General features: G+C 39.5%; 2 protein-coding genes across 4 annotated transcripts; one reads left to right on the top strand and one right to left on the bottom strand.

The window, feature by feature from the left end:
* The first annotated feature begins 2,774 nt into the window (after positions 1 to 2,774).
* Positions 2,775 to 5,860, top strand: LOC146478247 (uncharacterized). The gene has a single exon (XM_085111710.1). It carries the CDS (start codon positions 4,129 to 4,131, stop codon positions 5,509 to 5,511), a length of 1,383 nt encoding a protein of 460 aa, XP_084967836.1. The 5' UTR covers positions 2,775 to 4,128; the 3' UTR covers positions 5,512 to 5,860.
* Positions 5,861 to 6,633: 773 nt separating this feature from the next.
* LOC146478246 (uncharacterized) lies at positions 6,634 to 14,344 on the bottom strand. 3 transcript variants are annotated; one of them, XM_085111781.1, is made up of 2 exons: positions 14,154 to 14,344; positions 6,634 to 10,397 (listed from the first exon to the last, which is right to left on the bottom strand). In XM_085111781.1, exon 2 carries the CDS (start codon positions 10,386 to 10,388, stop codon positions 9,000 to 9,002), a length of 1,389 nt encoding a protein of 462 aa, XP_084967907.1. In that variant the 5' UTR covers positions 10,389 to 10,397; positions 14,154 to 14,344; the 3' UTR covers positions 6,634 to 8,999. The 3 variants fall into 3 exon arrangements, with proteins under 3 accessions (XP_084967907.1, XP_084967906.1, XP_084967908.1); XM_085111780.1 differs by lacking the exon at positions 14,154 to 14,344 and adding an exon at positions 13,602 to 13,829; XM_085111782.1 differs by lacking the exon at positions 14,154 to 14,344 and adding an exon at positions 12,311 to 12,465.
* Positions 14,345 to 15,087: the final 743 nt, after the last annotated feature.

The raw sequence follows: 15,087 nt of genomic DNA, 5'->3' as shown, positions 1-15,087 counted from the left end.
TTTATTTTCTTGTGGGAAGGAGTTTGTTTTTTCCTGGGCAGCATTTAAGGTTATTAAAGCTTCCGAAACTGAGTTGGCTGTTTCCTTTCCTTTTATACATCAATACCGTACATTTTGCCCGAAATGTGTGAATTCAGGCTTTTAGCCAAGCCAAGACGAAACTAAATTACAAATGATTGGAGAAAATCTCCCACTTTTCTTGTTGTAAAAGCTTAAGAACAAACGTGCAACAAAAAGTGAACAATTTTCGATGAAACGTACGGACCGATCCTTTAAGATTTCCGACACACAGACTCAAACGTGGGAGCCACCTTAAATCATCTAACGACATAGGAAATTATTGCCCAGTAGCTTTAATTTCATTTGAAAGGTCACAAAAAAAAGTTGGAACCACCTTGTACAGCAGAACGAGAAAATGCTGTTCAAAGCCAATTGGAATGATCATTCCAAAGTTTTCCCTTTAGAATCTCAAGCACACCCTCCCAAATTCTTAAGGTAAATACACTTTTGACGCTTGTCTCCATGTTTTTGTGATTTCGAGACTGCGTTTTAAATAGGAGATCACTTTTCAGAGGTCATTAATGTGTTCGTAATCCTAAGTTGACCCTAACACCGCATGATACAGCAAAAACAAACCAATTAGACAATTTGGGGAAAATGTCCCGCTCTGAAATGTATTGAAAAGCTAAAAGCAACGCACTTAGACTGCTCAACGTCTTTGTTATGAATTGGTCGGACTTAGAGATTTCGTTTCGTGCACATACTCCCACGTTTCAACACAGCACAGCATAATAAACATCATAAAGAGCACAACAGGAAAGTACTCAGGCTCAGTGGCTTTCATTTGAATGGATACACTTGAAAATTTCTTCCGCTAAAACATTAGAACTGCCGTAGTACTATAGAAAAGCATTGCCCACTGAAATCCTTTCATTTGACACGTTTGTATATTTGATACAAATGTTAGAGATCCAAATATTAGACATATTACAAAACAGAATCAAAGTTTTGAACGTCCTTACGTGCGCATCAGTGGACGTAGATCAGACAGAGTGGACTCTTTGAAGTTGTTCAAATACCGAATAGAAAAAGTTATTAAATTGTCTGAAGCCAGGCCAAAAAGGCTATTAAAACAAAGTTAAGAAAAATTACAAATGTAATCAAAAAAGTGACAAAAGAGTTAACTGATTTCTATTTTACCAGATGAAGTCGGGTCACAAAAATGCGGTTAGATACATTTTCGGCAGGAAATCTGGCGTAAATGCTCTCAAAAAAAAGTAAAGCTTCAACCAAGAACTTCGCCAAAGGTAAAAATGTGTTGTCCCAGAAAGGGATCTATCGTGCCTAAATTCTCAATCAAGCGCTGAACAGGAAATTTTTTATCTAATGAAACTATTTTCAAACTATTTTAAATTTTCTCCAAAGGAATTTCTGTCGAATTAAAATTCTACAATTTCAATCATTAAAAGGATAATGTGGGCTAAAGTGTTGGCGTTTTGTGCCAGTTTTACATTTCCGGAAAGTCATTGAGATTTCAATTGAGGCGCCATGTTTTAGGCGGCGGTAGGTAAGGTGGTCCTCGTATTCTCACGAAATTTAATTCACTGTCACTTTTACAACAACTTAACCCTGTAGTGCCGAATTCGATAAAGGCTTGCCGGTGAAGATTGCCAGGGGCAGCTTGTCTTCACTCTAGTATTAAATGAAGCCGCAAAACGAAATCTTGCCATGCATGATAAATTCATTCAATTCAAACTTTAGTATAAAGTGTAACAAGCTCATTACTTTCGATGGAGATTTAATTCGTACGATCTATTATGTAGAATATTTATTTATTCTTCCTTCATCGATCTGTGAAAACATTGAGTCATTCAGTCAATAAAAGCTTTAGTTAACGATTTTCCGGATTCATGAGTCTGGTTTGGTTCTGTTCCAGAGCAAATATTAAATCAAGAACCATTATGGTTCTCTGGCGATACCCTTGATCAAGGCGTGGCAGAAAGGCTCTCAATTTCATTCTCTTTGTCTAAGTTGCAGAATAAGACCTTTTTATTGTTCATTATCTCACTTCTCTCCCACGATTTTGGCAGATGGTACTGTCTAATGTTTCTGAAAAAGATTAAGTCAGTGGCGAAATTTAAAACGAAGATTGCTGTACTCAATCTGCTATTTTGTTTCACTACTCTCAGATTTAGACAATTAAGTGAAAATTTCACGACCATGTGTGGCGATTTCCTCGCCTTTGTTTTTCTAGAAGCTTTCCAAATTAAACTAAGATCTTGGATCTTTTAAGTTCTGGTGGTTATCGTTGTGAAAAGTAAAATCTTTCGTATAGTCCTTACTAGTATTATTTAACACGTTGCAACTGACTGCCCAAATATGGTCATGGTGCACCGAATATTGGTCGTCCGTAGTCAACAGGGCCCACTTGTTCGAAAGCCGATTAACGCTAATCCCCGATTAAAAGTTAACCAAGGTTTTCATCTTGCTCGTTAAAAAATTTTTTTAACAGCTGATTTTAAGCTAAAGGTAAAGGAAAGTCTACATCAAAACTGAAGGGGGAAAATCTCTTGGAAAAATGCTTATTGGTTAGTAATTAAACTCGAATCAAACTTCACGTTAACCCACTGAGGATTTGCTTAATCGGGCTTTGAACAACTGTGCCCAGATATCCTGCGATATAGGTAATTTCGTGTGTTGGGAGGAAAAATGGCAAATGTGTTCAATAATAAACTATTATACTGCTCAATCTTTGCGGAATGACCCGAATTTAAGCCAACTCGGCCTAAGGCTTCATCGATTAAGTATCAGGCGATATTCCGCCCGATTTTGCATTGAGGATTATTGTTAAAAATCCGTCATCTCGCAAAATGGATAATCCTACATATTGTTTCTTTATTTAAATTACTACTGCCAATAGCCTCCAAAGACAAACATACGTTTTTCCTGTGTTTTCAATTCAGTTGGCATACTTCCGTCTAGTATGAATGGTTCATGATGCACGCCTTTTAAAGCAGTTCTTTCCTTAAAGTGACGTTCAGCCGGGGCTTTATATCATTCAAGCACTTTAGTTTATCGAATAAATCTTCAAATCGGTGTTAACACTCAAACGAAAGCATTTTCTCTTGGCATTACTTATCTGTATATTATGCTGTACGAAGTTCCGACTTTTTGACTGATGAAATCCTGATTGCCAGCTGGGATAACACTTTCACAAAATGCCGTTTGTTCTCAAGTAGAAAACTTTGACTGATTATAAATTTAATTATTTGTCACAGATGAACTTTGGTGTCCTAGGTGAGTGAACACATTTCCTTAAAATAAGTCAACAAAAAAAGAACGAAAACAACCCCTGAAATTTGCTCCGCGTAAATCAGAGACGACCCGCATTTTGCTCAGTAATGCAGTATATTATTCGTAACAGTCCCTGTGCCATTTTGAGACTGTGTTTCAAACTCCGAGTAAAAATTAAAACAGCTCTTGTTGTCGATCTAATTAAACACGTGATGCAAAGGGGTTAAGAGCGAGAATAAATACACTTACAAGTTAGAGATATGGGAAGATAAGAATGGAGAGTAACTTGTTCTTTGTTCCAAATCGATAGTTGAGGTGGATTTGCGATGCTGTATATAAGAGAAATCTTGCTAAGAGAGGTGCCGTTATTGAAGGTGGCGGAATCACTCGCCATACTTGTTCAAACAGATGTTTACGAGTGCGAGAATGAACGCGAAGAGCTGTCAGAAACCAAACTGACACCTGTTCTTTCAAGATCAAGACACTCCTGGAAACCTGTCGACTATTTACATCAAATCGACTCTTAAACGCACCACAAATGCTGCGTTGCGTGGCAAAACGTATTGAACAAAGCTTATTTGGGGATTTAACTTAACGGATGTTTGTATTTAGTTAGTTATGGGCGGGCCAGTCAGTCTCTATATTAGGACAATTAAGCCACCTGTCTCCATTAAGGAAAACAAAACAGCGAATTATCTCAATCATGGCGTCATCTCCTCTGTCAAGATCGCGTGTGGAAATCAGTTTGGAGCAAGAAATAATGAAGAAAGAACCTGGAAGGGTTGAAATTCAGCTGGTGCAATCTTGGGACGTTGATCCAACGCTGCGGTTTTAATGCTTCAGATGACACGGTTGTTTATTTGGCTCTTGTTTGTTCAGTTCTTCACGGCTCTTTTATTAATGACTGCACAATTTTATATCTTATCTTTTCAAGACGGTGCTATGCCTTTCCAGTTGAGGCAAGTAAGTGTGAAAAACCCATCGCAAGCGCGCGGAACAGCAGAAGGAAATTTGAATTTAAAAGAGGGACAATTGCATAACGAGGTGGCTAAATCCCATGTACAGACTTCGCGACGTTTATACTTGAGTTATCAACCTCCGGATGGCGGATGGAACAATCACCGTATTGCCCTTGAAAATGCACTCATTATGGCTAAGTTGCTTGACAGGACGTTAATCGTACATCCGGTCGCCTCGCACGACATGGCCATTTCTTTGCGGAAGAAAAATCTTGGGCAGTGGAGACGTTTGGAAAAACATTGGGGTATTAACTGGGTGTACAACAACATGGCAGAGCAAAATATGGTACCCATCTCCCAGGTGCTCGATCTTATGCGCATGCGTAGAGTAGTAGATGTCTACGAAGTGAAGACCAACCACAAAAAGTTCTTGAAAGAATTTTCGCATCTGATGTGGCACTATGTCTGCCATTCCGATGCATTGGGTTTTTGGGTCGATTCGATTCCCCCGGGAAACGAATCACTAATCCGAGCTATTGACTTTGTTCCGAATAACAGTTCGAGGAGTATTCGGGCGTGTCCCGAAGAAATGACCAGACGCAATAAGCAGTCACGCAACAATGACCCTGTAATTCGGAGAATTTTAGATGAACTTCAAAATATACCGGCCGATGTGATCTATCTGTCCCAGGACACGAGCTACAAGGCAAATGTTCGGTTGTTCCACTTAGAGAACGCTCGTAAAGCACAGAGATGGATTTTTAATAGCATATTGTTTTCACCGCATGTTTACAAAAAGGCTTTTCAAATATTGGCCATTTTGCCCCGCCCTTTCAACGCTATACACGTGAGAAGAACAGATCACAAATTCAGCTCAAGCCAAGCACCCTCTCACTGGCTAGAGAGCATGGCGAGCCAAAATTTCCTCAATGTTTCCTCGGCCGTTTACGTTGCCACGGACGAACCAGACCGAAAATGGTTCGAACCGTTTTTTCAAGCTGGCTATCAACTTTATTTCTCCGACGAGTTTCTTGAGCCGTCCGGTCGCTCATTTGAGATGGACATCCGGGGACTTCACGAACAAGTGGTTTGTATACATGCCAAGTTGTTTGTGGGCTCAAAGAGTTCGAGTTTCAGCGGTTTTATTTACCGGTCTAGGGGCGAAGTTATGAAGAAAGATGGTTTGGTGTTGAGTCACATGCCCGTTGGCTGGCTAGGTCATAAGATAAAGAACACGGTTGAAAGAAATGAAAATTGAAGAGGAAAAATTGAAGTGTATCACCTTTATAAAAAAAAAAAAAAAAAAACAGGCAAGGACATTTTAAATATTTTTTTAAACAAAAAATTGACCCCGAAATCCGAACTTTAGGATCCACTAAGCGTTTTTATTGCTAAACTACTGTTTTTGGTTCACAGAGGACAAATAGTCAAAAGACATTCTTATGTCTGAAAAATTTAAATTCCTTTGTTAGTGGGCCAAAAGAATGATCTTTTACCAAGTTTTGCTCGCTTTTTTAGTTTAGGTTCTTACTTTTTTGTATTATATTTGTTTTTATTTACGTCTTTTTGACATTGTTTTGAGGTTTGTTTGGTAATAAAATAAGAATAAACAAATAAATCTGGGAAAGATATGAGGTACGAGTGAACGTCCTTTCCTAGAGCCTTCGATCCGCTTGGTCAGCAAACATCAGCAACAGGCTTATCTGGAAGATTGTGTGAATGTGAGGAAAATTTAAGGTGGCTGGCAACGGTTGCCAGCACTTATACTTTGATGGGTGAACACCACCACTGTTTCTCGGTTGATACTACAATAATGGTATCAAACAAATGCCTTATCATTGGCATAGACGTCATGGTCATTTTCTTGGCATAATGGGCTATCATAGCAACAGTATAACCTGTTAAAAAGACCCTAATTTTAGCTATAAGTGGTTATAACTCAGAAACGAGCCCGGGTGGCCACCTCTTTTGTTATAGAACTGTATTCAGCATGTTCAGATACAACCCTTCGCAAAGTTTAAAAACATTTGTTGGGACTGACGGGTTCAGAGCCACCTTATAATAATTTTTCGAAAAGTGGTAGTACCGATCCTTCAAAGTATAAGTGATGGAAAGTGTTGTGAGCCACCTTAAGCCGACTTCTTGGAGTAAAGAAAGGTGAAATAGGTTACAAGGATTGCCAAGTATTTTGAACCATAAGCAACAGCTCTTAGCCCTTGTCGTCTTGTCAGATGGTCATAGCTGTTGCTATAGATGTCAGTTTCTCTGGCTGCAGCTCCTCTCGTGGCAAAGCCTGCCAATATTTGAGCGGCAGCGCCGGCTGCACTGAGTAACGGCACGTAAAGGTATCAAAATTTGAGATAACATAACAGCTATCATATCCATGTCTAATGTTATTTTATTGACTCATTTTGTCTTGCAACTCTTTACAAAGAAAGCGTTCTGTTAAAACACGCTCGTCTTTCGTGTGACAATTAGTGACGACAATTCTAAATATCCCATTATTTTTTACAAACTATATAGCACCTGGACACTGATTTTTTTCACACAATTTTGTCACGTTTTCTAATTTTGCTTAACAGAAAACTACAATTAAATATCCTTAGAACTTCGAAACTGTTTCCCCCAAGACACACGTGTCTGATTACTTAATACGCCACGGATACACAGGCGAATTTTTGCTTGCAGTCGCTAGCGCACAGTGAAAATCAGACGTGAAGCCACCCTCGCACGAGCAACATCATATCGATCGCGTCGCCTGCGCGAGGGTGGCTAAACGCGCTGTTGTCGTCCCGTGCTGGTGACAAAATTTTTTCGAAAAATCGCATCGCACGTGCAAGCAAACAATTGCTGGTGTAACCGCGGCTTTAATCGAGTTCGCATACTTTCGTGGTTTCGATTATCCAATCACAATTCAAGAACAGCTGTCAATAAACCAGTAAAGTTCACGTGTGAACTTTACTTTCCTCGAAACTTTCCTCGAATTCTGATTGGACAAAATGTCTCCAAATATGCGCCAAAATGGTTCCTCTTTTGCGGGTTGGGTTGTGAACGGACTTGAAAATATTAAAAAGAACTTAGTCTCGACCCATGCAGGGTTTAACAATACAAAAAACTACAATTTGAGACTGCACTGTGGTAGTTTTCAAGTAGAGCATCAATGCTGTCAAGCCATACCAAGGTAAGCAAGGGCAAGTTTCTCTGAAGTCCCAATAACTATTTTATGAGCACAATGTTCCTCAACACAGATTTAATTTTTGTTGTTTTTAAAGCTGGCTTTTTAAAAAGATCTTTTTAATTTCGTAGAACAATTTGGCCAGTTTGCACTGAAATTTACCAACAACCGATTTAAAACAATCGATGAAGAACGAATTAAAAAACAAACAAACAAACAAACAAAAAACTCCCTACCAGCATGCCCGTTAAGTTATCGGCACTTTCGAGAAACGAACCCCAGGTTTTAATAAAAACATGTTTAGCTCTGGTATTAACGATTAATTTATAAACTATGAATTTTTGACAACCTTTAAACAGTCGGCAAACAAGAGTAGTTTCTGGAAAATATTCGCAAATTAAAGCAATCCAAGGATTTCCGATATTTTTTCAATCAGTGTCTCGCGAGCAGTCGAAAGTTGCTTAGCAACGGCCCCTAAATACATTTTGTCACTAAAACCTCACCCCCAATCCTTATCGCAGAAGAAAAGAAATTAAAAGGACTTGCTTCTCGACTGTTTGTACAGTTGTAACTTTGTTACGTTTCCGATCCATAACATGATTTTAAAATTATTTATCCAATATATTAAACATACTAGTACTGTTTCCAACATTTCAGTGTTTTTACAATGAACCTGAAATTCTATGTCCAAATATGAGACGTGGTATTGCAAAATATTAATGAACTTTTAGTTTAGTATTGTTTAGTTTCAGTTTTATATCATTAAACTTTTTTTTGACCTCAAAACTCTTACAAGCTGAGCGATCAATCATATTAAATTCCTTTGTACAAGACTCAAATATTTTGGGGCATTTTTCAATCTGAAAATAAGTTGATTTGGACAGTTTCAGTAAGAAAATAAAATCAGACAATAGTTTACCATTTCTTTAGCAGGTCTTAACCTTTTAGACGGGACTTGGGACTTGACTACTAAAGCTAGCCACTTTAGACCTACATGTAGTTTGTACATCACAATTCAGTTGCACCTCGTGTAAGCGCACTGAATCGAATCGCTCTTCATTTAATTTTACCATACCAAATTACTTGGACGTCAGACGCAACTGGAATGCGAGGCGCCAAAAGAACACATATTCGGAAATTTTGCTTATGAACGTTCTCCTGGACTAAAAAACGAACTTTGTTTTTAACTTGCTGTTGTCCCGTTTTTTATCTTGTTCTCGAGTCGCTGCGTCAATCATGATTGCGCGCTTTTAATTTGCCCAGCCAATCAGAACAAACGTGACATTTCCCTGGCCAATCAGCTTCGAAAACAAAACTCGTTACCTGGATTCTGTCCCTTCCCCACGTTTAGCATCGGTCGCGCGTTTTCCCGCGCTTAGCACCGGCCAGGTTACACTTTTTCCCGCCCTTGGTTGGTCGGTGCACGTAGCTCAGCGCTTGGCGCCGGTTACAAGGTTTCACCCAATGTTTACTCCTGATTGGTTCAGCGGATGTTTGCGGGAATTTTGATAGGCTAGCAGTGATCACTTCGTGGCTGATTTTACGCAAGTCAACAGTATGCCGTTCTAACTCTACCTACGCTTACCCCGTCTAAAGAAACGAATACTAAATGGTGCAGAGCTATAGTAACCTTGAGACTGCGATGTTGAATGAGTGGAATTCATAAGTGTGCTTCGAGAGTCCAGGCTACTAACTTCATCGTCTGTTATAATGTCATACTCATCCAAACCTCGTCCAGGACATTTCTCCAAAATACTCAATTGAGACATGGTTCTACGCGCCAGAGCGTCCGTAAAGTACTTGCATTCAAGAAAGTTTCGCATTTGGAGCTGATTCACAATGCTTTCCCGCCACTTTTTGCTGGGAGAACGTTTTGGGAAGCGGGTGTTCATCCGGGAGTTTGCACATCCGGGCGAGTAAGAATCTTCGCTTTCTGCGAGCTTTTCTTCTGTCATAGTTCTCTGTCGATTGAGGTAAGTACTCGCTAAATGCGCAATGCTGTCCGACCTTATACGAGTCTCTCCGACGTCTTCCGTGTTAAAGCTCGATGTACTATGATTTCTTATTGCGAGCACAAGCTCTCTTCTCTCAATTGGCTCAACGTTTATGCTTATTACGCCAGTATTATTTGTCGCCTCATTCGGAGGTCGAAGTTCACCGTATTTATTCAAATAATCTGCGAGTTCTCTGTTGATTCGTACCTTGGCCCGACATCTTTGCTTGTCGGATTGAAGCTGCAAGAATCGTTTTGTCTGCGTATCGTTTCTTCGTTGCAGTTGCCACACGATGTTATCGCGCCACCAACAATTTCCAGACCCATTTGTACTGGGAACCCTGTGCAAGGCTGAAGGCCTTGGCGAAGACCTCCCACTTTCAAAAGTGTCCTCTAGTAGCTTACAAGGGCAGCGTCTATTGAGCACGTTTTGAATATCAATTTCAACAGGCGAGACAGAAGGAAACTCTGCACAAACGTCCAACTCACGAGCTTTCTTTTGTTCAAGCGGAGTACTATGAGCTGGATTGCCAGCAATGAATTCCTCTTTAGACGAAGGAATGATAATATATTCATCAAAATTTGTTTGTGTTCTTGGACGATAAATAGTGGGTTCTTGTTTAGGAGTTGGACACGCACTCAAGTCCACGCTTATAATATCATAATCAGTCGCATAATCTTGCTTGGGTTTTCTTGACTGCGCTTCGATCAGACATCTTGCGCAGCGGCAGCGTTCAACCTCATCGTCTCCAAAATAACCAGAATTCACCAGTTCCTCGCTGTAAAGCCCACTCTCTGAGCTACTGCTAAGAGTCCCACTATCATTGCGTGACCTTTGAGACAAGCGTGACGATGTGCGTGACCTCCTTCGTCGCGACGATTTTCTGGATCCTGCTAAACTATTCGAGTCTCCCCAGCTTGAATCGATGTTCTTCAGAACATGGAGGTAGGAGTTGACCACATACATTGCAGCTGACTGAAGAGACAAACAAAACAGGAAAAATGAGTTTTATTTTCTCTCCCAGCACAAGCCGTTATTTTGAGTCGCGATGTCACGCTAAATTAAGTGGCAACCTTACATCACACAACGCTGCGTGACACTTCTCCTGTGAGATCTTCTGAAAAGTGTTGCCAGCAAAACTCAAATAACTGCTACTACAAACAGGCTAAAAGAAAAGCTACAATCAAAGAAGGAAGGCTATCTTCACCTTCCCAGTTATATTCTGAATCCAATATACAACTGCTTACACTTCTTTTTACCAATGAGCATTCTAATCATTGCTTTACGTATGTCACACAGCACTGAGTGATGACAAAAACTACCTTAACCTGTAAAGCCCTAACAGTGATCAGCATCAAATTTCTCGTTGGAATATCAATGCTTATTCAACCCCTGAGGTCATGAGAATTAAGGAAATGATCACCCAAGGTGAATTTTCATAATATTTTAAAAACTTCTCCCCAGTACTTTTATAACAAACGTATGGGGACAAGATAGGAGAATTTGTTCTTTGATATTAGGGGTTAAAGGGTTAAATACGCCTTTCTAGTAGTATTTGGTTTTCAAGATAAACTAGACGTGTAACTGCGTGTACTCAGGCTTCTCTTATGGAAATGATTTTGGTTGGCATGAATAATTATATGTCACGTTAGTGCCCCCATTTGCCTAACAACACAGACAATAAAACCGGTAAAGAAACGGTTTTTTTCGATGTTGTTGTGCCCTTTTTGGTGGTCAAGCTTTGGTGATAAGTATCGATGGTAGATGTATTTTACATACAAGATGGACGTAATTTAAACCATCAGCTTGAAAATAATAGGGAAATCGAGCTGAGAGAAGGTTTGTGTTTATTGCGTCTCACTTTGCATGAGTTTGTTTGCCTGCTGTCAGTTTAGTGTGGTTCTACCATGGATTTAGCATATATTCAAGCTTGCAATCTCTGAGATTCCACCAAAGACAGATGGCTTCGCTTCACTTGATCAATCGTGAAACACTTGAGCTCAGCCCTCGAGCTCTGTAAACAGATCATGTGCTCCGCAACTCCGCTGACCTTTTTTAGCCTTGCGCATGCACAGAAGACGTCAGAGGGCGATTTGCGACTGGAGAATAAACTTGTGCCCATTTTAAACGTCGGGCTTTCCTTTGGAAGCCCGAGTAATAACTGGCACCTGATGCTTGCCTTGCAGTTCACGAAACCACATGTGTTCCTTACTTGTCTCACCATAACTCAATGATCCTTCCTCCTTTATTTATCATAACAGCCTAAGAAAATATCTTCCGCAAGGGCAAAAAATTTGGCTTATGAATTTTAAGTGGCACCAGGAGAAAACCCACCATCTGCTCCCCTTTTCCTGGCTTCCTATCAACTACCACAACTGTGGCACATGACTGAATAAGTCTTGTGAGGAACGAGTAACTCCCCCACCCACCCAACCCCTCCAAAAAAAAAAAACACTCAAAAAAAATCCTGAATGTTGTTTCAGAAAGTTCAAACACAGAAGGAATTGGTTTGCTCTCTATTCAAACCCAGGAAAATTCCTCCCTGAAATACACTTTGTGGCATCTGCAAATTTTCTTGCCTGGACATTAATATTTTGTTTTTGACACAGGCTTTGTCTGCATGCACAGATGAGTTAATTTTTTTTTGACACAACTGAAAAAGGTAGAAAATTTGCAGGAAGATCCTGCTGTTGTAACATAGACAAAACATAGAAAAATTTTCTTTGCCAATGGATCAGAGACAGAGACATCTGACAGAAAAATCTGTCAATTCTGGTTAAAATTTATGTCTTCTCATCTGCACAAGTCAAAATAATTAATGAAAGAAAGCTTGTCAAAAAAAAAAAAAAAAAAAACATTTGCTTGCAAACAAGGGGCCTCAGTCTTACCTAGACCACAGAAACAGAACTCCAGCAACCAATTAAGAAGGTAAATGGCCATGGAGGCTTGCGGTGTGAGCAGCAAGCTTGACGATGTGAACAGGCAAAAGATGGTCTGATCAATGTGATCATGCTCTAAATTAAATCATTCCACCCAAATGACAAGAGGGTAATAAGATATATCTTTTGCAGTCTTATCTTGACCTATATAAACAATAAAGTAACATCTGCCATTTATATGCCCCACACTTGTTACAACTAATCATACATTGTCCGAAACAATGGATCACCCAGGGTTTTTGTTAAGGACCCAGAAGGGGCTGATTTTGAATTAGCACGGACCAAATTGGTAAAGTTACTCTCTCCTCCATTGCCAATGCAATGTAAAAATTGTGGGAAAAAAGTGATTACGAGCCAAGTAAATTAATTATTATGTCCCCGTGTCCCTGCTCTGACAAAAACCTTGTTGAACCAATGACATGAAGCTGGCAAGATTTCAAACTGCTTATATCTTGCAAAACAAGTATTCAAGATTTCCACAAAAAAAATCAACAATTTATAAACCGGACCTTCAATCTGAACGAGGGCAAAACTGCAAAAACAACGAAGTGAATTTAAAAATTAAAAAAAAAAAAAAACAGTTTTCACCGCCTGTTTTCACCCAAAGAAATGATGACTAAATACTTCTTAAATTCTGCGCCAATACAGGTCACTAATTTAACAGTTGCAATTGCCAATTTTATTTGTGTAAAAATACCAAACAATAAGGCAGCGAACAAATCTATTGACACCCTTCGCGCCCGAACAGCCGAGTCACATAAATTAATTTTAAACGAGGCCTGAAAACTTGGCTATACTGAACACTGCATGAAAGCATTCACTCAGATATAAAAAGCAAAAGAGTGGAAGTACTGAATACTACAAAAATGAGCTAAAATGTTTACTTAGCGCTTTTGGCAATAGACAGAGTCGTCAGACTTAATGCAGACGAAATAAACATTCTATCAGTTGTGTATTCACAGCGTTAAAAGTCCCCAAGGTAATTAATATGCTGCTGAATAATTTGCTATTAATCGGCAAAAGCGGAATTTCATAGAGAAGAAACGTGCACTTCATGATACGGTCGGCTTTTCATAGCGAAAGAGGAAAACTCGCTTTTCCAGAGCGAAAACCCTGGCGTAAAACATTTGATACTATATTAAAGCAAATACACAGCTGAGTGAATTGTAACAAATGAAACATTAGCACATTCGTCTAGGGGTGGTAAGTTAAAATAATAATGATAATCGAAATCAATTACCTTAGATCTCGACTTTAAATACGGAATCATTCTGTAACATTTTCCTGTGGGATCCGACAATGGCCTAGCATTTACATGCATGGTGTTATGTAGCAACACGAGGCGCCGGGCAATCCGCTAGAGATTAAGTCGCATAGTATATGCCTTTACTCGCTTCGACAAGTTCTCTGTATTTTGATTTCAATTGCTCATTACCTGTTAACAGTTACAGTAAACTGAGCTTGTTTACGTAGCTGAGCAAGAAAACAAACTTTCCTAAACGCGCGGAAGAGAAATGCATTCGCGATCGGTGATTCGGCGATCTGATCGATAGTTCGACCAAATTCGGTAATCTGGCCGGCCTGTGAGATGATCAGTGATTTTAGCGCCGTATTTTCAGCCGCAACCCAGCTTAACCTCTTTCAGATTTTTTTTCTTCAAGTATTCAACACAAAAATCAAACTTATAGAAAACCGATTGATCGTCCAGTCAATACGGCGAACGTGTAAGCTTGAAGAAGGAATGATCATAGCGCTATCGCAAACTGAAAGCAAACAAAGATATTTCACTCACTCATTCACTGCACAGCGCTCTTTACGTTGGATCTTTGTTCTTTGTGAATCCCTGAAGCGTGGCAATTGTATTGCTCATGCTAGGGAGGATAAAGAACCCTGGAGTTCCTGACAAACTCAAAACTACTTCAGTGCAGTATGTCGCTATATTCACGACGTCCTCATTATTTCAAAACACTTCCTCCGATCACGTGTTGAACACGTCACGCAATTCGACCTTTGAAAAGTAACATCGCCATTCCCGCCATATTCAAAATATTTGTGCGGTATTTGGTAAGCGCCTTTGACCTTTTTTCTACGAAAAAGATTCTTCTGGTCTTGCAAAATAAACAGTATTTTGTTTCTTTCCTTATGCACATGCTTTGTTAAAGTGGAAATTGTTTTCCTTTTGGAAAATTTTGTAACATTATATGCATCATAGTTGGTATACTTGAGACACTTGAAGGAATTTTGATAGAGGAGTACTGTACCAAGTTGACTCATCGGCTTTTTACATCCTGTTAAAATTCAACATGTGCGGTCTAATCACTTCCTTCATTATCCTTCCTAAGATAGCGAAATTTTGTTTTGCCATTGTCATGGACGTACAACATCAGGTATAAATTTCGCATAAAAGTTACACAAGTTGTGTCTTTTGCGAGTCAAAGTGAAATAACTTATTATAGCAAGTAACTGCTGGCCCTGGGGGTGGGGGGACTCTCGTATGAAAGGGGCAGGGATGCTCATCGTCTCACTTAGGGGTGTAAATTTAGAATTTTGATGTCACTTAGGGTGTTCTGGGCAAAACGTCATTATATTTAGCCGTGAAAGTCTCAATTATTATTAGGGTTTCACGCAAAGAAATATTTAAAAACATATAAAACGGTCTCTTTTAGGGGTCAAAAAAAAAAGCTTGGGTCACGGCCAGATTGGTCTCCTTTAGGGGTTTGATTCAA

Source organism: Pavona decussata, unplaced genomic scaffold (genome assembly GCF_977016875.1).
Source record: "Pavona decussata unplaced genomic scaffold, jaPavDecu1.1 SCAFFOLD_64, whole genome shotgun sequence".
Taxonomy (NCBI): Eukaryota; Metazoa; Cnidaria; class Anthozoa; order Scleractinia; family Agariciidae; genus Pavona; species Pavona decussata.
The sequence above is the reverse complement of the archived record's forward strand: the minus strand, read 5'-3'. Positions and strand labels throughout refer to the sequence as shown.

Excerpts from the sequence above, each read along its gene's own strand:
- LOC146478247 (XM_085111710.1), top strand. The coding sequence starts at position 4,129 with ATGCTTCAGATGACACGGTTGTTTATTTGGCTCTTGTTTGTTCAGTTC.
- LOC146478246 (XM_085111780.1), bottom strand. The coding sequence starts at position 13,682 with ATGCATGTAAATGCTAGGCCATTGTCGGATCCCACAGGAAAATGTTAC. Across the intron at positions 10,398-13,601 it reads ATTTAAAGTCGAGATCTAAG|TCAGCTGCAATGTATGTGGT; the intron begins GTAATTGATTTC and ends TTGTCTCTTCAG.